This window comes from Leuciscus leuciscus, assembly GCF_965113295.1.
Source record: "Leuciscus leuciscus genome assembly, chromosome: 14".
Taxonomy (NCBI): Eukaryota; Metazoa; Chordata; class Actinopteri; order Cypriniformes; family Leuciscidae; genus Leuciscus; species Leuciscus leuciscus.
In genome coordinates this window covers 26,435,503-26,451,556 of record NC_138738.1, presented here as the reverse complement: position 1 = coordinate 26,451,556, position 16,054 = coordinate 26,435,503, and the positions used below count along the sequence as shown (strand labels likewise).

At 44.9% G+C, this 16,054-nt stretch overlaps 1 protein-coding gene and 1 long non-coding RNA gene across 2 annotated transcripts in view; one reads left to right on the top strand and one right to left on the bottom strand.

Moving 5' to 3' along the window:
• The window catches only part of LOC309474471, a 101,381-nt gene extending 89,530 nt beyond the window's left edge, over positions 1-11,851 (top strand). Inside the window, exons 3-4 of the long non-coding RNA XR_014197302.1 lie at positions 7,407-7,724; positions 9,298-11,851. This is a non-coding gene — a long non-coding RNA (uncharacterized lncRNA). The remainder of the gene's footprint in view (positions 1-7,406; positions 7,725-9,297) is intronic.
• LOC309474412 (uncharacterized protein) lies at positions 12-5,785 on the bottom strand. The gene is made up of 2 exons (XM_082136990.1): positions 620-5,785; positions 12-477 (listed from the first exon to the last, which is right to left on the bottom strand). Exon 1 carries the CDS (start codon positions 2,747-2,749, stop codon positions 1,790-1,792), a length of 960 nt encoding a protein of 319 aa, XP_081993116.1. The 5' UTR covers positions 2,750-5,785; the 3' UTR covers positions 12-477; positions 620-1,789.
• Positions 11,852-16,054: the final 4,203 nt, after the last annotated feature.

Genomic DNA, 16,054 nt, shown 5'->3' with positions numbered 1-16,054 from the left:
GGGATCATGGAAAGAGCCACTAGAGCTGCCACCTTCCAGTGCCTTGACAAAAGCCAGATGAACCTCCCGCATCTTGAGGCGGTGATAGGACAGGGCTTAGGCCAGGGAAGTCACTGCTGTTCCGCAAGACCCGCTCAGTAGACTTGGATAACACTGGGAAAGCGTGCCCTGTTCGATGGAAGGAAGGGTAACGCTACGGAAGCCACATCCAGCCCGAAGGGGGGAAACGTGGGAGATACACATATGAGCTGGGCGAAATGTCGGGCAACACAACATATGGAATGTCACTGGGATGACTCCAGCCTAACAGGGGGGAGGATCAACCAAAACTGTGACGGCAGAAACTCTGCCAAGGGAAAGACACGGGCTCACTGGAGGGAATCGTACCGTGGAAAATACACACATGGGATCGTCGTAGGATCACAACATATGGACCAAGCCTAACACAAGTTCCACCAATGCATACGAGTGGTAGGCCTAGCATCGGACGCTCCGCCACGTCCGAGCCGTAAGGGGTATGGAGGAGCTCAACAGGGTGCGGTTAAGGAGAACTCTACTGGAGCAATAGATGGCACACGTATCCAGTCCATAGGAGGGGAATGGCGCAGCAAGCCGACACATCGAGCGGGGCTAACTTCTATGTGAAGAGAGCACACGGGAAGCAACCGGCTCGACACGTAGGCTATAGAATCTAGCGAACGTGTTAGGTGTCGCCCAGCCCGCAGCTCTACAAAAAATCTGTAAGCGAGGCACCCTGCGCCAACGCCCAGGAGGCGGCTACACTCCGAGTGGAGTGAGCTCGCAAACCCAGGGGACAAGGTACACCTTGGGACTCATACGCCAAGATGATGGCATCCACTATCCAGTGGGTCAACCTCTGCTTAGAGACAGCCTTTCCCTTCTGCTGGCCTCCATAACAGATGAAGAGCTGATCTGAGGTCCTAAAGCTTTGCGTTCTGTCAACATATATCCGTAGAGAACGGACTGGACAGAGAAAAGCCAGGGCTGGGTCTGCCTCCTCCGGGGGCAGCGCTTGCAGGTTCACCACCTGGTCCCGAAAGGGAGTGGTAGGAACCTTGGGCACATATCCAGGCCGGGGTCTCAGAACGATGTGAGTGTTAGCCGGCCCGAAAATGCATGCAGGTCCCCTACCCTCTTGATGGAGGCCAAAGTGAGCAGGAGAACTGTTTTTAGAGACAGAACTTTTAACTCAGCTGCCCGCAGTGGCTCAAAGGGAGATCTCTGCAGTGCAGTTAACACCAGAGATAAGTCCCAAGAAGGTATAGAGGGGGGACGAGGGGGATTTAATCTCCTCGCACCCCTCAGGAACCTGACGATCAAGTCATGCTTTCCAATGGATCTCCCATCTACTGCATCGTGATGTGCGGCAATAGAGGCAACATACACCTTGAGGGTGGAGGGAGACAGCCCACGCTCCAATCGCTCTTGCAGGAAAGAAAGCACGGCAAGGATCGAGCAATTTCGGGGGTCTTCTCGATGAGAAGAACACCATTCAACGAATAGGTTCGACTTTAAAGCGTAAGCGTGCCTCGTAGAGGGCGCTCTTGCAGAAGTGATGGTGTCTACGACTGACTGTGGTAGATCACCTAGAACCTCCGCGTCCCGTCCAGGGACCAGACATGGAGTTTCCAGAGGTCTGGTCGCGGGTGCCATAAGGTGCCCCGTCTCTGAGAGAGGAGGTCTTCCCTCAGAGGGATGGGCCAGGGAGGGGCTGTCGAGAGGAGTATGAGTTTGGGGAACCAGGACCGGTTGGGCCAATAAGGGGCGACTAGCAAGACCTGCTCCTCTTCCTCCCTGATTTGCACAGTGTCTGTGTAAGAAGGCTTACTGGGGGAAACGCATACTCTCGGAGGCCCCGAGGCCAGCTGTGTGCCAGGGCGTCCCTGCCGAGGGTTCCCTCGGTCAGGGAATAAAAAAACTGGCAATGGGACGAGTCCGGGGAGGCAAACAGATCTATCTGTGCGGCCCCGAAGTTGGTCCAGATCAGCTGGACCGTCTGGGGATGGATTCTCCACTCACCTCTGAACACAGGCTGTCGTGAGAGCGCATTGGCGGCACAATTGAGCAGGCCAGAGATATGAATGACACGAAGCGACCTCAGTTGCTTCTGCCTCCACAGGAGGAGGTGATGAGCGAGTTGTGACATGCAACGGGAGTGTAGACCACCTTGACGGTTGATGTACGCAGCAGCCGCAGTGTTGTCCGTACGGAGCAGTACATGCTTGCCGAGCAACAACGTTTTGAGACGTCTCAAGGCAATGTGCACTGCAAACAACTCGAGGCAGTTGATGTGCCAATGCAGTTGGGGGCCCGTCCAGATCCCCGCCACTGCATGCTCGTCGAACGTGGCCCCCCAGCCGGTGTTGGAGGCGTCTGTGAAAACCACAGCATGTCTCGACACCTGTTCTAGGGGCACTCCGGCCCGGAAAAACGAAGGGTCTGACCACCGGCTGAGGGTTTTGCGACCGGCTGAAGTGATTCTCACCCGAAACGTGCCGCTGTGCCACACCTCCCTCGGGACTCGGTCGTGAAGCCAGTGCTGAAGAGGTCTCATATGAAGCAGGCCGAGCAGTATTACTACGGCTGCGGCTGCCATATGCCCCAGGAGCCTCTGAAAATGTTTCAGTGGAACCGCTACTCTGCTCTTGAGCGTACTCAGGCAGGTCAGCAATGACTGGACACGTTCCTCTGTGAGGTACGCTGTCTGTTGGACCGAGTCCAGCTCCATACCGAGAAAAGAGATCCTCTGCACGGGGCGAGTTTGCTCTTTTCCCAGTTGACCCGAAGACCCAACTGGCTGATATGTTGGAGCAACACATCCCTGTGTTCGCACAACTGTTCCCGAGACTGAGCTAGTATCAGCCAGTCATCGAGATAGTTGAGAATGCGAGTGCCACGCTCTCTCAAAGGAGCAAGGGCTGCTTGAGCGACCTTCGTGAAAGACGCGGGGAGACAGGGCCAGCCCGAAGGGTAGGAATTTGTACTGATAAGCTCGACCCTCGAACGCGAAGTGCAGGAATCGCCTGAGTCGCGGCATGATGGAGACATGAAAGTACGCGTCCTTCAGGTCGACCGCTGCAAACCAATCTCGGGGACGGATGCACCGAAGGATGCATTTGTGCGTTAGCATCTTGAACGGAAGCTTGTGAAGGGCCCGATTCAAGTGTCGCAGGTTCAAGATTGGTCGTAACCCACCTCCTTTCTTGGGTGCAATGAAGTATGGGCTGTAGAAACCCGACTTCATATTGGCTAACGGAACCGGTTTTATTGCATCCTTCGCCAGTAGGACTGCGATCTCCGCACGCATGACAGGGGCACGTTCGGACAGCACTGAAGTGTACAGAACGCCACTGAACTTGGGCGGATGCTGGAAGAACTGAATCGTGTTGCCAAGTCTGATGGTACGGAGGAGCCAGCTGGACCGGCCGGGAAGCTCTCTCCGGGCTTCCACAGACCGGGACAGAGGGACCAGAGGTACCACAGACGTACCCGGAGGGGGGCAGCGGGGTGGAGGACAGTGACCTGGTTCAGAGGGCCCGGAGGTGGCCCGAAGCGAGGTCTGAGTGTGCGAATCAACACTTACCTGACTCCACTGGTCGGCAGGGGCTACGGGAGAAGGCATAATCGGGTTCTCGAACCGTACCCGGCTGCCGGCTGCCGACACAAGAAGGGGCCGAGGGGTGCAAGGCTTGGGGGCCCAGGAACAGAGGAACTTGCTCTTGTGACAATTGGGGTACCACTGGACTCCGGAGAGCCAGTGTCGGAACGGTAACCGTCTGAAGAGCTTGTTCCCTGTCCCCGGGCAGCCTGTATCAGGGACGCTTAGTCTTACAGTTGCCACCTGGCTTGGCAGTGACTGATACAGGCTGGGCGGCCTGCCTGCGGCTCACTCTACGCTGAGGCCTAGGTGAAGGCTGCTGCTGTAGGCCAGAGGGAGCGGAAGCGGCGGCAGGGGGATGCCCTCGGCGACGAGCAGGCGGATGATCTGTCACAGGGCGGCGGGGTGATGGCAGCAGCGGCCCGCCGGGGCAGGATGTGTCGGATTGCCTCCGACTGCGCCTGGGCGTAGAGAACTGTTGGGTGCAGCTCTCTACCACGTCGCCGAACAGCCCAACCTGGGAAATTGGGGAGACCAGGAACCGAACCTTGTCCACATCCGCCATAACAACCAGGCTGAGCCAACAATGGCGCTCCTGGACCACTAACGTGGACATCGCCAGACCGATCACGCACGCCACGACACTCGTGCCTAGGGTTGGGAACCGAAAACCGGTTCTTATGCAGAACCGATTCTGTTTTTTTTTAAATACCGGAACTGTGCGAAATTCCTATGTTTCGGTTCCGAAAACGGTTCTTGTGCAATGTGTGTGCGAACTGCGAAGTGCTGGGAGCGTATCCTTTAATAGTTTTTCTTCAGATGTTAAACATAGCGCGGCAAGCGCGGATACCACGCAATGCGCCACACCCACACCCGCTCCTGGAACGTCAGACACTGTAATTCCGTTTACTTTAGCGAGTAAAGGAAAAATGACGACAGAGTAAAATGACGAATGAGTGCCACAGGGCTGTTACACGGTTTATAGTGAAAAGTTTACATCCTTTTTCCACCATTGAGTCCCCATGGTTTAGGTAAGTGTTTAGGCACATGCATGCAGCTAAACTACCATTTATTATAAAGTTAACTGATATAGTTAACTGCTAACTATTTATAACTTGTAAATTAATATACTATAAAAATAACTCATAAATATAATTTATAACTAGGTTTTATGCAGAGACAGAGAGAGAAAATGTATAAGACAGTTTAAATTATAGTTATTCAGTTTCAGTTAACAGTTATAAGACATGTTGATTTTCCTTCACAAAATTTTTTATTTTATTTTTTTTGCAAAAATTGCTATATACTGTAATATATGTTGATTTTTTGGGACATTGCCAACCTGTAAATTCATTTGACAGTAAGTAATAAACACAAAAAGGATTGTTTGAGTTGAGTATTGTGCATTTTTCCTTACCACTATTTATTTATTAGTTGTTAAATAATTTTAATGGAACTGGAATCGGAACTGGAATCGTTAGGCGGAACCGAAACAGGAAAATTTATTACGATTCCCAACCCTACTCGTGCCCCAGAGGGCGAGGTCGGATGCGGTGCGGAGCTCACCTATGAGCGCACGGTCTGGGCTACCCTCGTGCATGTCCATGAGTGCCCTGGCCTGAAAGAACTGTAGCAGCGCTATGGCACGCAAGAGGAGGCAGCTTGCCCACAGGCCTTGTAAGCTCTGCCCATCAGAACGGGCGAGAACTCACAGGCTTTTGGACGAGGGGCCCCATCCAAAAAGCAGTGGCCGCCGGACAGAGGTGCACCAGACTGCCAGACTGCTCTACTGGAGGCTTTTTGGAAGTATATTTTTGCAATAATTTCTGAAATATCAAAACATTATCTTGATCCTGATCCTCAAGTTTGGATACTGGTTGATGTCAGCTCACTTCACCTGACTCATTATGAAAAGTATTTTATATTGCTTGCAAGCACTGCAGCCAAAAAATGCATACTTAAAAACTGGAAATCTGAAAAAAAAAAACGGAATGGAATAGAAGCACTAGATTAATTAATTTATATCCTATTATTATATAATAATATATAATACTCCTGAAAAAATATTGTATTTTATGAGACAAAAACCCACATATTTTATGGGGGGTCGTCGCTGTGGCTCCGTCGTGGACTGGGGGACCATCAGCATTACTCTGCTCCTTCCGCTCTCTGTCTGCACCAAGGGCTCCACCTCCATCAGCTCTGTTACCTCCAATCGTCACCAGGGTAGCATGGAGACCCCCACCACCATGGCTCCTCCGTCCAGCAACGCGGCCGTGGGACGCTGTCCTGGTTTTGGCCTGGAGCGCCATCAGGCTTTTCCTGCTCAATGCCATGCCCTGGATCTGCACCTCCCTGGCAGTAACGTGCAGTGAAATCTTGTCATGGGTAGGCTTGCAATTCTGACTTTATAACATGCAATTGCGACTTTATTTCACGCAATTCTGACTTTATATCTCGCAATTCTGACTTTATAACACACAATTGCAACTTTATATCTTGCAATTCTGAGAAATAATGACAGAATTGCGAGATGTAAACTCGCAATTGTGAGATAAAAAGTCGCAATTATCTTTTGTTTTAATAAAAATGTTTTATTCTGTGGCGGAAACAAGCTTCCATACCTCCTGGCCTCTTCCTCCCATCCATCCTCCCTGACGCGTACCGTTATGGTAGGGCCGGCCCAGCTATCGGTAGGCGCCGGCGGTGCCGCGGTAGCCTTCCTGAGAAAACGTTTTGGAAAAGACGGGCTATGGACCCAACCAACTCTATAGGAGGGGAGGGGAGAACTCCCTCACATGGTACAACCCATGCAGAGGCTGCGCGCTGCGGTGTCAGAATGCAGAATGTGTGTAGCCTAATGTAACTAACGTGACAAATGTGAAAAAAATAAATAAATCCTCGACCGGCCCAAAAGTGAAGCGGCCCATCGGGAATTCTCCCGATTCTCCCGATTACCCACCCCGGGCCTGTTGACAGCCAACGCTAGGCGCCGCTAGATGCTAAGTATCGGGAAGCGTGGATTGAGTGAGACCGAGTGGATCACGTGACATGAAGCAAGCTCGGTCTCTGCCTCAATGTTGATAATTCAAGACAGCATGAGAACTGACTGCGCATGCGCAAATCTACGTAAACTACGTTCTATGGACCAAAGAGGCACTGCTAACCTCTGCCTCAATGGCCATGGCCTTGAATTTCCTGCATGAAACAATGGTTTTAGGAGCAAACAATGGCAAAATGAGTATATTAAATGTGTATTCCTGAAAATTTTTGTTACAAAAATGTATATTTGGAATAAAATAAATGCAATTAATAATGTGGTGAATTAATAAAGCTCTTGGAATTAATAAATGTAATGTCAACATTTCCTTTGGTGAGGCACTGCCTACCCTGACTGCACGTCCCTGCTCCCTGGACTTCCTTCTGTTCCATCCCTCTCCCGGACTACCGTCCTCCACCAAAACCTCCTCCAAGGTTGCGCCTTTCTGGGAGGGGGCGTAATGTCACAATCAGGGCTTATTGTTTTTTTTTTTCTTCCTTTAACGTTCTTGTTAAATGTTGTGATGGGGAAAAAAAAGAGAATGTATTGATACCAATAAATACATCTTTAAAAAAAAAAAAAATACTTATGCTAACATTTTATGTTTTGTAATTCAGTTATATCACTTATTCGTTTATGAATGTATATTAATGTTTTGTAAATGATTAGTTCATCATCAACTAATAACTTAAATGACTCATAACTGAACATTTTTATAAAGTATTACCCTGTCTTTCTCTTACGCAGGCATGGTTAGTGTACTAGTTACCAAACCTGTAATATCCTACTGCCACCAGGCCATCACTCTGCACTGCAATGTATCTCTATCTGATGAAAAGGACAGTGAATTCCAGGTTACTCATCTAAGCTGGATTAAAGAATCAAATAAAACAATATGCTCGGAAAACAATACAGCAATCAGACGTTTTTTCAGCTGCCAATATATGGCAAACAAACAGCTGGTACTAACTATTGCCTACCCAAAACCAGATGACATTGGACGCTATATCTGCAAACTCCGATCCTCCCATGGACATACAAATGCTGATACCAATGTGACACTGGGTATGTAGGCTGAAAGTTTATGATAGGGAGTGAAGAATCAACTTATTTATTTCTCCAACAAATCCTTCATCATGAAATCAAGAGCATGAAATCTGTTCTAAGAGCATGATGGTGTACTGTATGTCCATGCAAAATTGAGGGAATATATATATATATATATATACACTCACCTAAAGGATTATTAGGAACACCATACTAATACTGTGTGTGACCCCCTTTCACCTTCAGAACTGCCTTAATTCTACGTGGCATTGATTCAACAAGGTGCTGAAAGCATTCTTTAGAAATGTTGGCCCATATTGATAGGATAGCATCTTGCAGTTGATGGAGATTTGTGGGATGCACATCCAGGGCACGAAGCTCCCGTTCCACCACATCCCAAAGATGCTCTATTGGGTTGAGATCTGGTGACTGTGGGGGCCATTTTAGTACAGTGAACTCATTGTCATGTTCAAGAAACCAATTTAAATGATTCGAGCTTTGTGACGGTGCATTATCCTGCTGGAAGTAGCCATCAGAGGATGGGTACATGGTGGTCATAAAGGGATGGACATGGTCAGAAACAATGTTCGGGTAGGCCGTGGCATTTAAACAATGCCCAATTGGCACTAAGGGGCCTAAAGTGTGCCAAGAAAACATCCCCCACACCATTACACCACCACCACCAGCCTGCACAGTGGTAACAAGGCATGATGGATCCATGTTCTCATTCTGTTTACGCCAAATTCTGACTCTACCATCTGAATGTCTCAACAGAAATCGAGACTCATCAGACCAGGCAACATTTTTCCAGTCTTCAACTGTCTAATTTTGGTGAGCTCGTGCAAATTGTAGCCTCTTTTTCCTATTTGTAGTGGAGATGAGTGGTACCCGGTGGGGTCTTCTGCTGTTGTAGCCCATCTGCCTCAAGGTTGTGCGTGTTGTGGCTTCACAAATGCTTTGCTGCATACCTCGGTTGTAACGAGTGGTTATTTCAGTCAAAGTTGCTCTTTTATCAGCTTGAATCAGTCGGCCCATTCTCCTCTGACCTCTAGCATCAACAAGGCATTTTCGCCCACAGGACTGCCGCATACTGGATGTTTTTCCCTTTTCACACCATTCTTTGTAAACCCTAGAAATGGTTGTGCGTGAAAATCCCAGGAACTGAGCAGATTGTGAAATACTCAGACCGGCCCGTCTGGCACCAACAACCATGCCACGCTCAAAATTGCTTAAATCACCTTTCTTTCCCATTCTGACATTCAGTTTGGAGTTCAGGAGATTGTCTTGACCAGGACCACACCCCTAAATGCATTGAAGCAACTGCCATGTGATTGGTTGATTAGATAATTGCATTAATGAGAAATTGAACAGGTGTTCCTAATAATCCTTTAGGTGAGTGTATATATATATATATATATATATATATATATATATATATATATATATATATATATATATATATATATTTATTGTGTTTGCTTTTCTTCAGAGCTATGGGCAAATTTTAGCCAACCCTCATTAACTTTATGTCATTCAAGATGCATTTTAGCATCACAAGTCAACATTAATCAAATGATCTTTCTTTCCTCAGAGTGTCCTCAGAAAATTGACCAGATACATGAAGATGGGAACAAGGTGACATGCAAGGTTGAGAGGTCAAACCATGATGGGCGCATCCACTGGTTTCATGGAACAGTCAATCTAACAAGTCAATCAACTCAGTACATTAATTCTGCTGTTGATGGATCATATACAGTGATTAGTTCTCTCAATGACAATTCAAACTGGAAAACGTATAACTGTTCATACTGGGTACCTCAAATTGAGCAATATATAGCAAGCAAGAACATTGTTATGGAACATAACACAAAATCTAACACACAGTCGTTCAATAGTGGCAGAAGGTCTGGTCTGGTCTTCTGTTTGTGTCTCCTATGGACGCTCATTCAGCCCTAATGGCAGCAATAACTGCTAAAAACTCATTTTGAACTTTACGTCAGCGGACACATTACACACATTAATACACGGTCAAATTTACAGATCAAAGGCACCAATTATATGTTCAAAGACTTGGTCTGCCTAGTCACAATGATGTAATAAACTGAGGATAACCTGAAAAGAATCTTTAGGTGGCTTGGGCTAGAAAATAAATTAAATTACATCATATTAAAAAGAACATGTATTGAAACAAAGATAATGCAACAATTAAATAAATGAACATTACAAACTAATGTAAATATTAACCAAAGTTTGTCTGGGCAACATAACTAGTACAAAAACTCATCCCAAGTCTCAACGATATTAACAGCCAGCCAACACTCCCTACTACTGTTATTTTTAGCTTCGCTGTGTGGAGAACCTTAAGCCGGTGCGTTCAAAATGTGATTCAAGCTAGTTACAAGTGTCAGCTATTAAATCACATAGCTGTTATCTTTGCAGCACAAACAGAAAATGCATGATTTAGTTTTAAACAAGAGGAGTAAAATGTTACAATTCACACCATAGCCCGGATTAGTACCCTGGGGTGAGATGTAACACTATGATATCCACTGGGGTGATATGTAACATTATGAAAAAAGGATTTAGACAAAAAAAATATTTTGAAAGCTTTTTATTCAACACAGAATTTTTTACATAATTGGTGCGTGTAACAAAAATGAATAAAATGAGCAAATGTGCACCAGCTTCAACAATTGAACACTATTTGTGTGTGTGTGTGTGTGTGTGTGTGTGTGTGTGTGTGTGTGTGTGTGTGTTAAGTTAGCACAGGGGAAATCTGGCACCCCTTTAGCTGTTATCTTGATGGAAACCATGTGGAGTAATGCATAACTTTGTTAATGTAAAGTTTAAATATTCCTTCATCATACCTTTTCAAGTCAATGTAAACAGGTCGGGTATGGGATGGTTTGCAGTGATGGGGGACTCAAGGAATGTGGTTGGAAACCCCTGCATTAGCTTAAGTTGAGGACATTTAATTTAATATTCAACAATATTATTGATCTGCCTGCATTGACACCATTAAAGGGATAGTTCACTTTGAAATTCATTTTTGGTATGTTTTAGCTTACCTCAAGGGCATCCAAGATGTAGGTGTCTTTTTTTCCGCGGTAGTTTCAATTTTGATATTTTTAGGTCAAACCGTTCTTGTCTGTCAGTCATATAATGCAGGTCTATGGTCACGGTCTCAAAACACAAGCACAGAGTCCAAATTAAAACAATTCCTCGTCGTCCAAATTAAACAATTCCCCATCGTAAGTACACATTGATGGCCTGAGACACGAAACGAGCGGTTTGTGTGAGAAAACGAACAGTATTTATATAGTTTTTAGCTCTTATACGCAGCCACGTCCAAGTGATCTGAGGGCGCTCGCGCATCCTGGTGTGTGACGTGTACGCAGACTGGTGCATAGATATATATACACTAGATGTCGCTTTGTCTACGGCAGTTCATTGGAACGAATGTCTTTAAGGTGAGATCTAGTGTATATATCTATGCACCAGTCTGCGTACACGTCAGATCAGATCACTCGGACATGTCTGCGTATAAGAGGTAAAAACGATATAAATACTGTTCGTTTTCTCACACAAACCGCTCGTTTCGTGTCTCAGGCCATCAATGTGTACTTACGATGGGGAATTGTTTAATTTGGACGACGGGGAATTGTTTTAATTTGGTGTTTTGAGACCGTGACCATAGACCTGCATTATATGACTGACAGACAAGAACAGTTTGACCTAAAAATATCAAAATTGAAACTACCGCGGAAAAAAAGACACCTACATCTTGGATGCCCTTGAGGTAAGCTAAAACATACCAAAAATGAATTTCAAAGTGAACTATCCCTTTAAATGAAAACTGAACTGAGCTGGACGATAACATCATGGTTTTCTCCAGAGCGGCTATACATATAAATTAACTAAATTAATAACTTTTTTACAACAAACCATCACTGAACTTACTTAAGCTGGACTGTGACGCTATTTTCTTCTTGAAACAAACTTTGTAGAACTATTTTCCCGTTATCTCTGTAAAGCTGATTTGAAACAATCTGTATTGTAAAAAGCGTTATATAAATAAAGCTGACTTGACTTGACTAGCATCATAATAAATGATAATCATAATCATAATAAAACTGAATAACGTGTGTGTGTGTGTGTGTGTGTGAGCATGTTTGTTACTGTCAGTCATACTAATTGGCCTTAATAAAATGCTATACAATTTTTCCACAGATCTTACAGACTTTCCCAGCTCTTATACATCATCTTATGCTCTCTTCAAAATGCTGAGAGACACCCCTCAGTTGTCTTTCTCTTCCAAGACCTAGACCAGGGGTGTCCAATCCTGCTCCTGGAGGACCACTGTCCTGCAGAGTTCAGCTTCAATGCCAATTAAACACACCTGAACCAGCTAATCAAGGTCTTACGTCATGTCCACACTAATACGTTTTCGCTAATGAATTTAGCGTTTCAGGCTTTTTTCAAAAGTTTCTCATCCACACTGAAACGTCCGAAAACGCCTGAAAACGCTAGTGTGGACAGAGAGCGTTTATAAACGAAAACGCAGTTTTCAAATGTATCTGGATTAATGTAGTGCTGTTTACACAACACCGTTTTCAACTAAAAATAACTTGTAGGATTTACTTGATAAAATCCTCGTAACAATTTGCATGAGTAGATTTTAAGTAAATTTTACTGCTGTAATATCAAGTACAACTGACATGTCATTATCAAGTACAATCTTCTTAATAGTGAACTTAACACTCGTGAAGAAAATTAAGAAAAAATTACCAAATTATAATTCATTTAGAAGTTATATTTATTTAAAGTAATTAAGTAAAGTTTATTTATTGTTTTATTGACAGGAAGCTTGCTTTTATGAAATTAAGTAAATATGGTAAATTTTATTTATTTATTTTTTTGCTTAGTGCTTAGCTCACTGTACACATGGCAGTGTGTGCGCGTGTATGAGAGATACATTAAGTACATCTTACTTCCAAACATGTAAACAACCACAATTTTGAAGAAACACACCTGACTCAATTTGTCCAAGTATGGCCTTAGCTTGGTCCCCACAACACCTCCCTTGGCCCTCATCAGGGCAATTATTTTTGGTGTAAAGTGGTCAAGGTTGTACATGAAGCTCTGCTCCAGGGTAATTGTGGTGATTCTCCTGAATTCCTCCTTGAGAAATTGAGAAATTAGAACAGCAGGAATTGGGTTAAATAGTCTGATGCAGGGAGCGAGGGTCAATTCTGTATAAGGCTTTTAAATCCTGTAGATTTTAATAGCCCATGATTTACTCACCCTCAAGCCATCCTAGGTGTATATGACATTCAGACAAATACAATTGGAGTTATATATATACAAAAATCTCCTGGCTCTTCCAAGCTGGCATGGTTACACAGAAGAGGAGACATACGGAGATTGTTGAGGAGGTTTATTGAAAGGAAATCAACAGGTAAGCAAAACTTAGCTCAATGAGAGTTTGTTTGTAGTCAGCAGGTACGGAGACGAGCGGTGATGAAGAAGATGAATCGTAATGAAGAAGAACATAATCAGATCATAGGAGGCTGATGAAACACAGGTAGAAGTCGGTAGCAATGAGCTGTAGTCATTGACAAGACCAGACAGTTTGTGAACGGATTGTGTGGGTATTTATGGGTAGTCTTGATTAGATGCAGCAGGTGAAATGAATTAGAATTCTGGTGATTGAGATCGGGTGGGTGGAGTGATGAGATCTGGTGCTGAAGATGTGGTTGGCTGTGACACAAGCTTTATAATGGCAGTGAATGTTTTTTGTTTTTTTTGAAGTCCATCAAAGTGTATCCATCCATGATAAAAGTGCTCCACACGGCTCTGGGGGGGTTAATAAAGGCCTTCTGAAGTGAAGCGATGCGTTCCGGCAGACGGCTGTACGCATCGATTTGCGGCGAAAGAGTAACCCTTGACCTTGGCACACAACGTAAAGACGAATGTGGAAGCAGAGAGAATAGAGTAAAACAAAACACCAGTCATGAATTAAAAGTCGAAAACGACAATTTTTAAAGAGAAATGTCGCAGGAGCTTGAGTTTGTTGCCCAGCCCTGTTTGTTTGAACCGTGAGAGGCGTCAAAGCTTGCACTACTCCTAAATCCTACGTCATACATCGTCAAGTGTTACTCTTTTGGCTTAAGTTGACTAGCATAGGCCGTCTGCCGTAAAATTGGCCGTCTGCCAGTTTAAAACTTTATCTCTAACATAACTAATGTTAGAGATAAAGTTTTAAACTGGCTGGCAGAGGCTGACAGAGAAGATTTCAGAACTAGAGACACGCATCCAAACTTTAATCAAGGTTAATTGTAAGAGTGCAAGGGCTTTAGATACTGCTTTGGATGCGACTAGCTTAGTGAACTCTGTACATTGCTGTTCCGGCTGTAAAGCCCGTGCAGCAGGGCAATTGGGTGACGGTGAGACGCTGTAGTCGCGGGACAAAACACCGCTCTTCCGGTCCGATTACCATAACAAATAGATTCTCCCCACTCAACTGAAATTCTGCATCAGAGCGATGACCTCTCAGATCATTATCTAGTCTCGTGTTGTCACAATCACAGAGTCTGTAACCTCCCTCTCCAGCCATCAGAGGGCACCCTCGCCTGAATATTAACTTTTTCACTACATTTCTCATCATGCATCTCCCTGGACTGATTACACCATACACCTGCACTGCACTGATTACACACACCTGCACCTCATGTTCAAACACTCATTTAAGCCACACTCACACAACACTCTGAGCGAAGTCTTGTTTTGCTATTGTGAACATTTCTGAGCATTTATTCATGTGACTGCCTGATTGTTTTGTGACCCTACCCGTTTTGGATTTCTCCCTGCCTGCTGCCTGCCTACGTTACTTCTGCTTTGTAGGGATGGGGAAATGAAGCCTCATGAATCACTGAGGCTTTCCCCTGACTGTTCCGGGAAAAGATTCAAAGCTTCGAGAGTGTCGAGAACAGCGCCGAGAGCAGCGCCATCTGGTGCTTATTTAAAATAAAGCAGGCAGAAGCCTGTGTTAGAAGCTCTGGCAGATGAAGCAACCACAACACACTCCATAGTTTCAATGTTATGTGTACAAATAAAAACATTTCATGTTTGTGTTTGATTTGTTCATTAAATAAATTATTTTACCCATTAAAATGTGACAATTAAAATATAAAATGAGCTTATATGATTCAATAAGATCTAATGTAGGCTATCTCTCTATATATTTCTCCCTCTCTCTCTCTCTCTCTCTCTCTACACACACACACACACACACACACACACAATGAATAAGGACATTGTCTGATAGGATCATCTGTTATTAAATGTGCGTTATGACACTTGTTACTGATAGTGCTTAATCAATGACAGAAAGTTGATAAAGTTTTTAATTATTTTTGGATGTTGCCATTGCTGTAAATACAAACCCTTCACCAAACACCAACACCCCTCTCCCCTAATCCCACCCTAAACCCCAATACCAACACCAAATTACCTCAAATCACCAAAAAAGTGCAAAGATTTTACAAAAACAAAAAGACACAACAACAAAAAATAATAGCCTAAGTAGCGAAACATTTATTTTGCTTATTTAAATGTAATATATTGTTTAACTTTCAAAGTAGGCTACAGCACTCTCCTCACAAACACATCAACCAGACTGAGGCAACGACTCGTTAAATACGATCTGGAGTTCGAGCCTTCTGACACCCAAAGTGAAACGCGCACGTGACTGGAGAGAAAGTGAGGCTTCGTTTGTCATCGATCACGTGACTCTAGTAAACCAATACACACTCCGATACGGGGCTTCACTAGAAATTGTTTCGCTTGTGTGATACGCGCATCGAAGCTTCAGTGTCATATGTAACATCACTACTGCTTTGTTCTCTGACTCTGACTGTTTGCTGCCTGCCCTGATCTTCTGCCTGGTATTTTACTACAATTTAGCCCTGTCTTCACTGCTGTATCTGCTGGTTCTGACCCTTGCCTGTTTGACTACTCTGCTCAATAAATTAAGCTGCAAATGGATCTCTCTGACTCTGATGCTTCACAACAGAAGACTTTGCCATCTCAAGATCCAGCAGCGATATCAACCTTGACCGCAGCCTTCTCTGCCCAAGCAAGTCAACTCGCTGCCCATCATCATCAGTTGAGTCGTCTCACCTCTTTAACAGAGGAATTGGTCAAAGCAGTACAAGGGCTTCAAGGGTCGTCATCAGAGCAGTCGCCCACGCAAGCCACAGCCGCTGTTGCCCATCCTGCAGTAATCCCACCTACCACGGGTCCTCGTCTCGCGCATCCAGAAAAGTTCGACGGAGATCCTGGCAAAT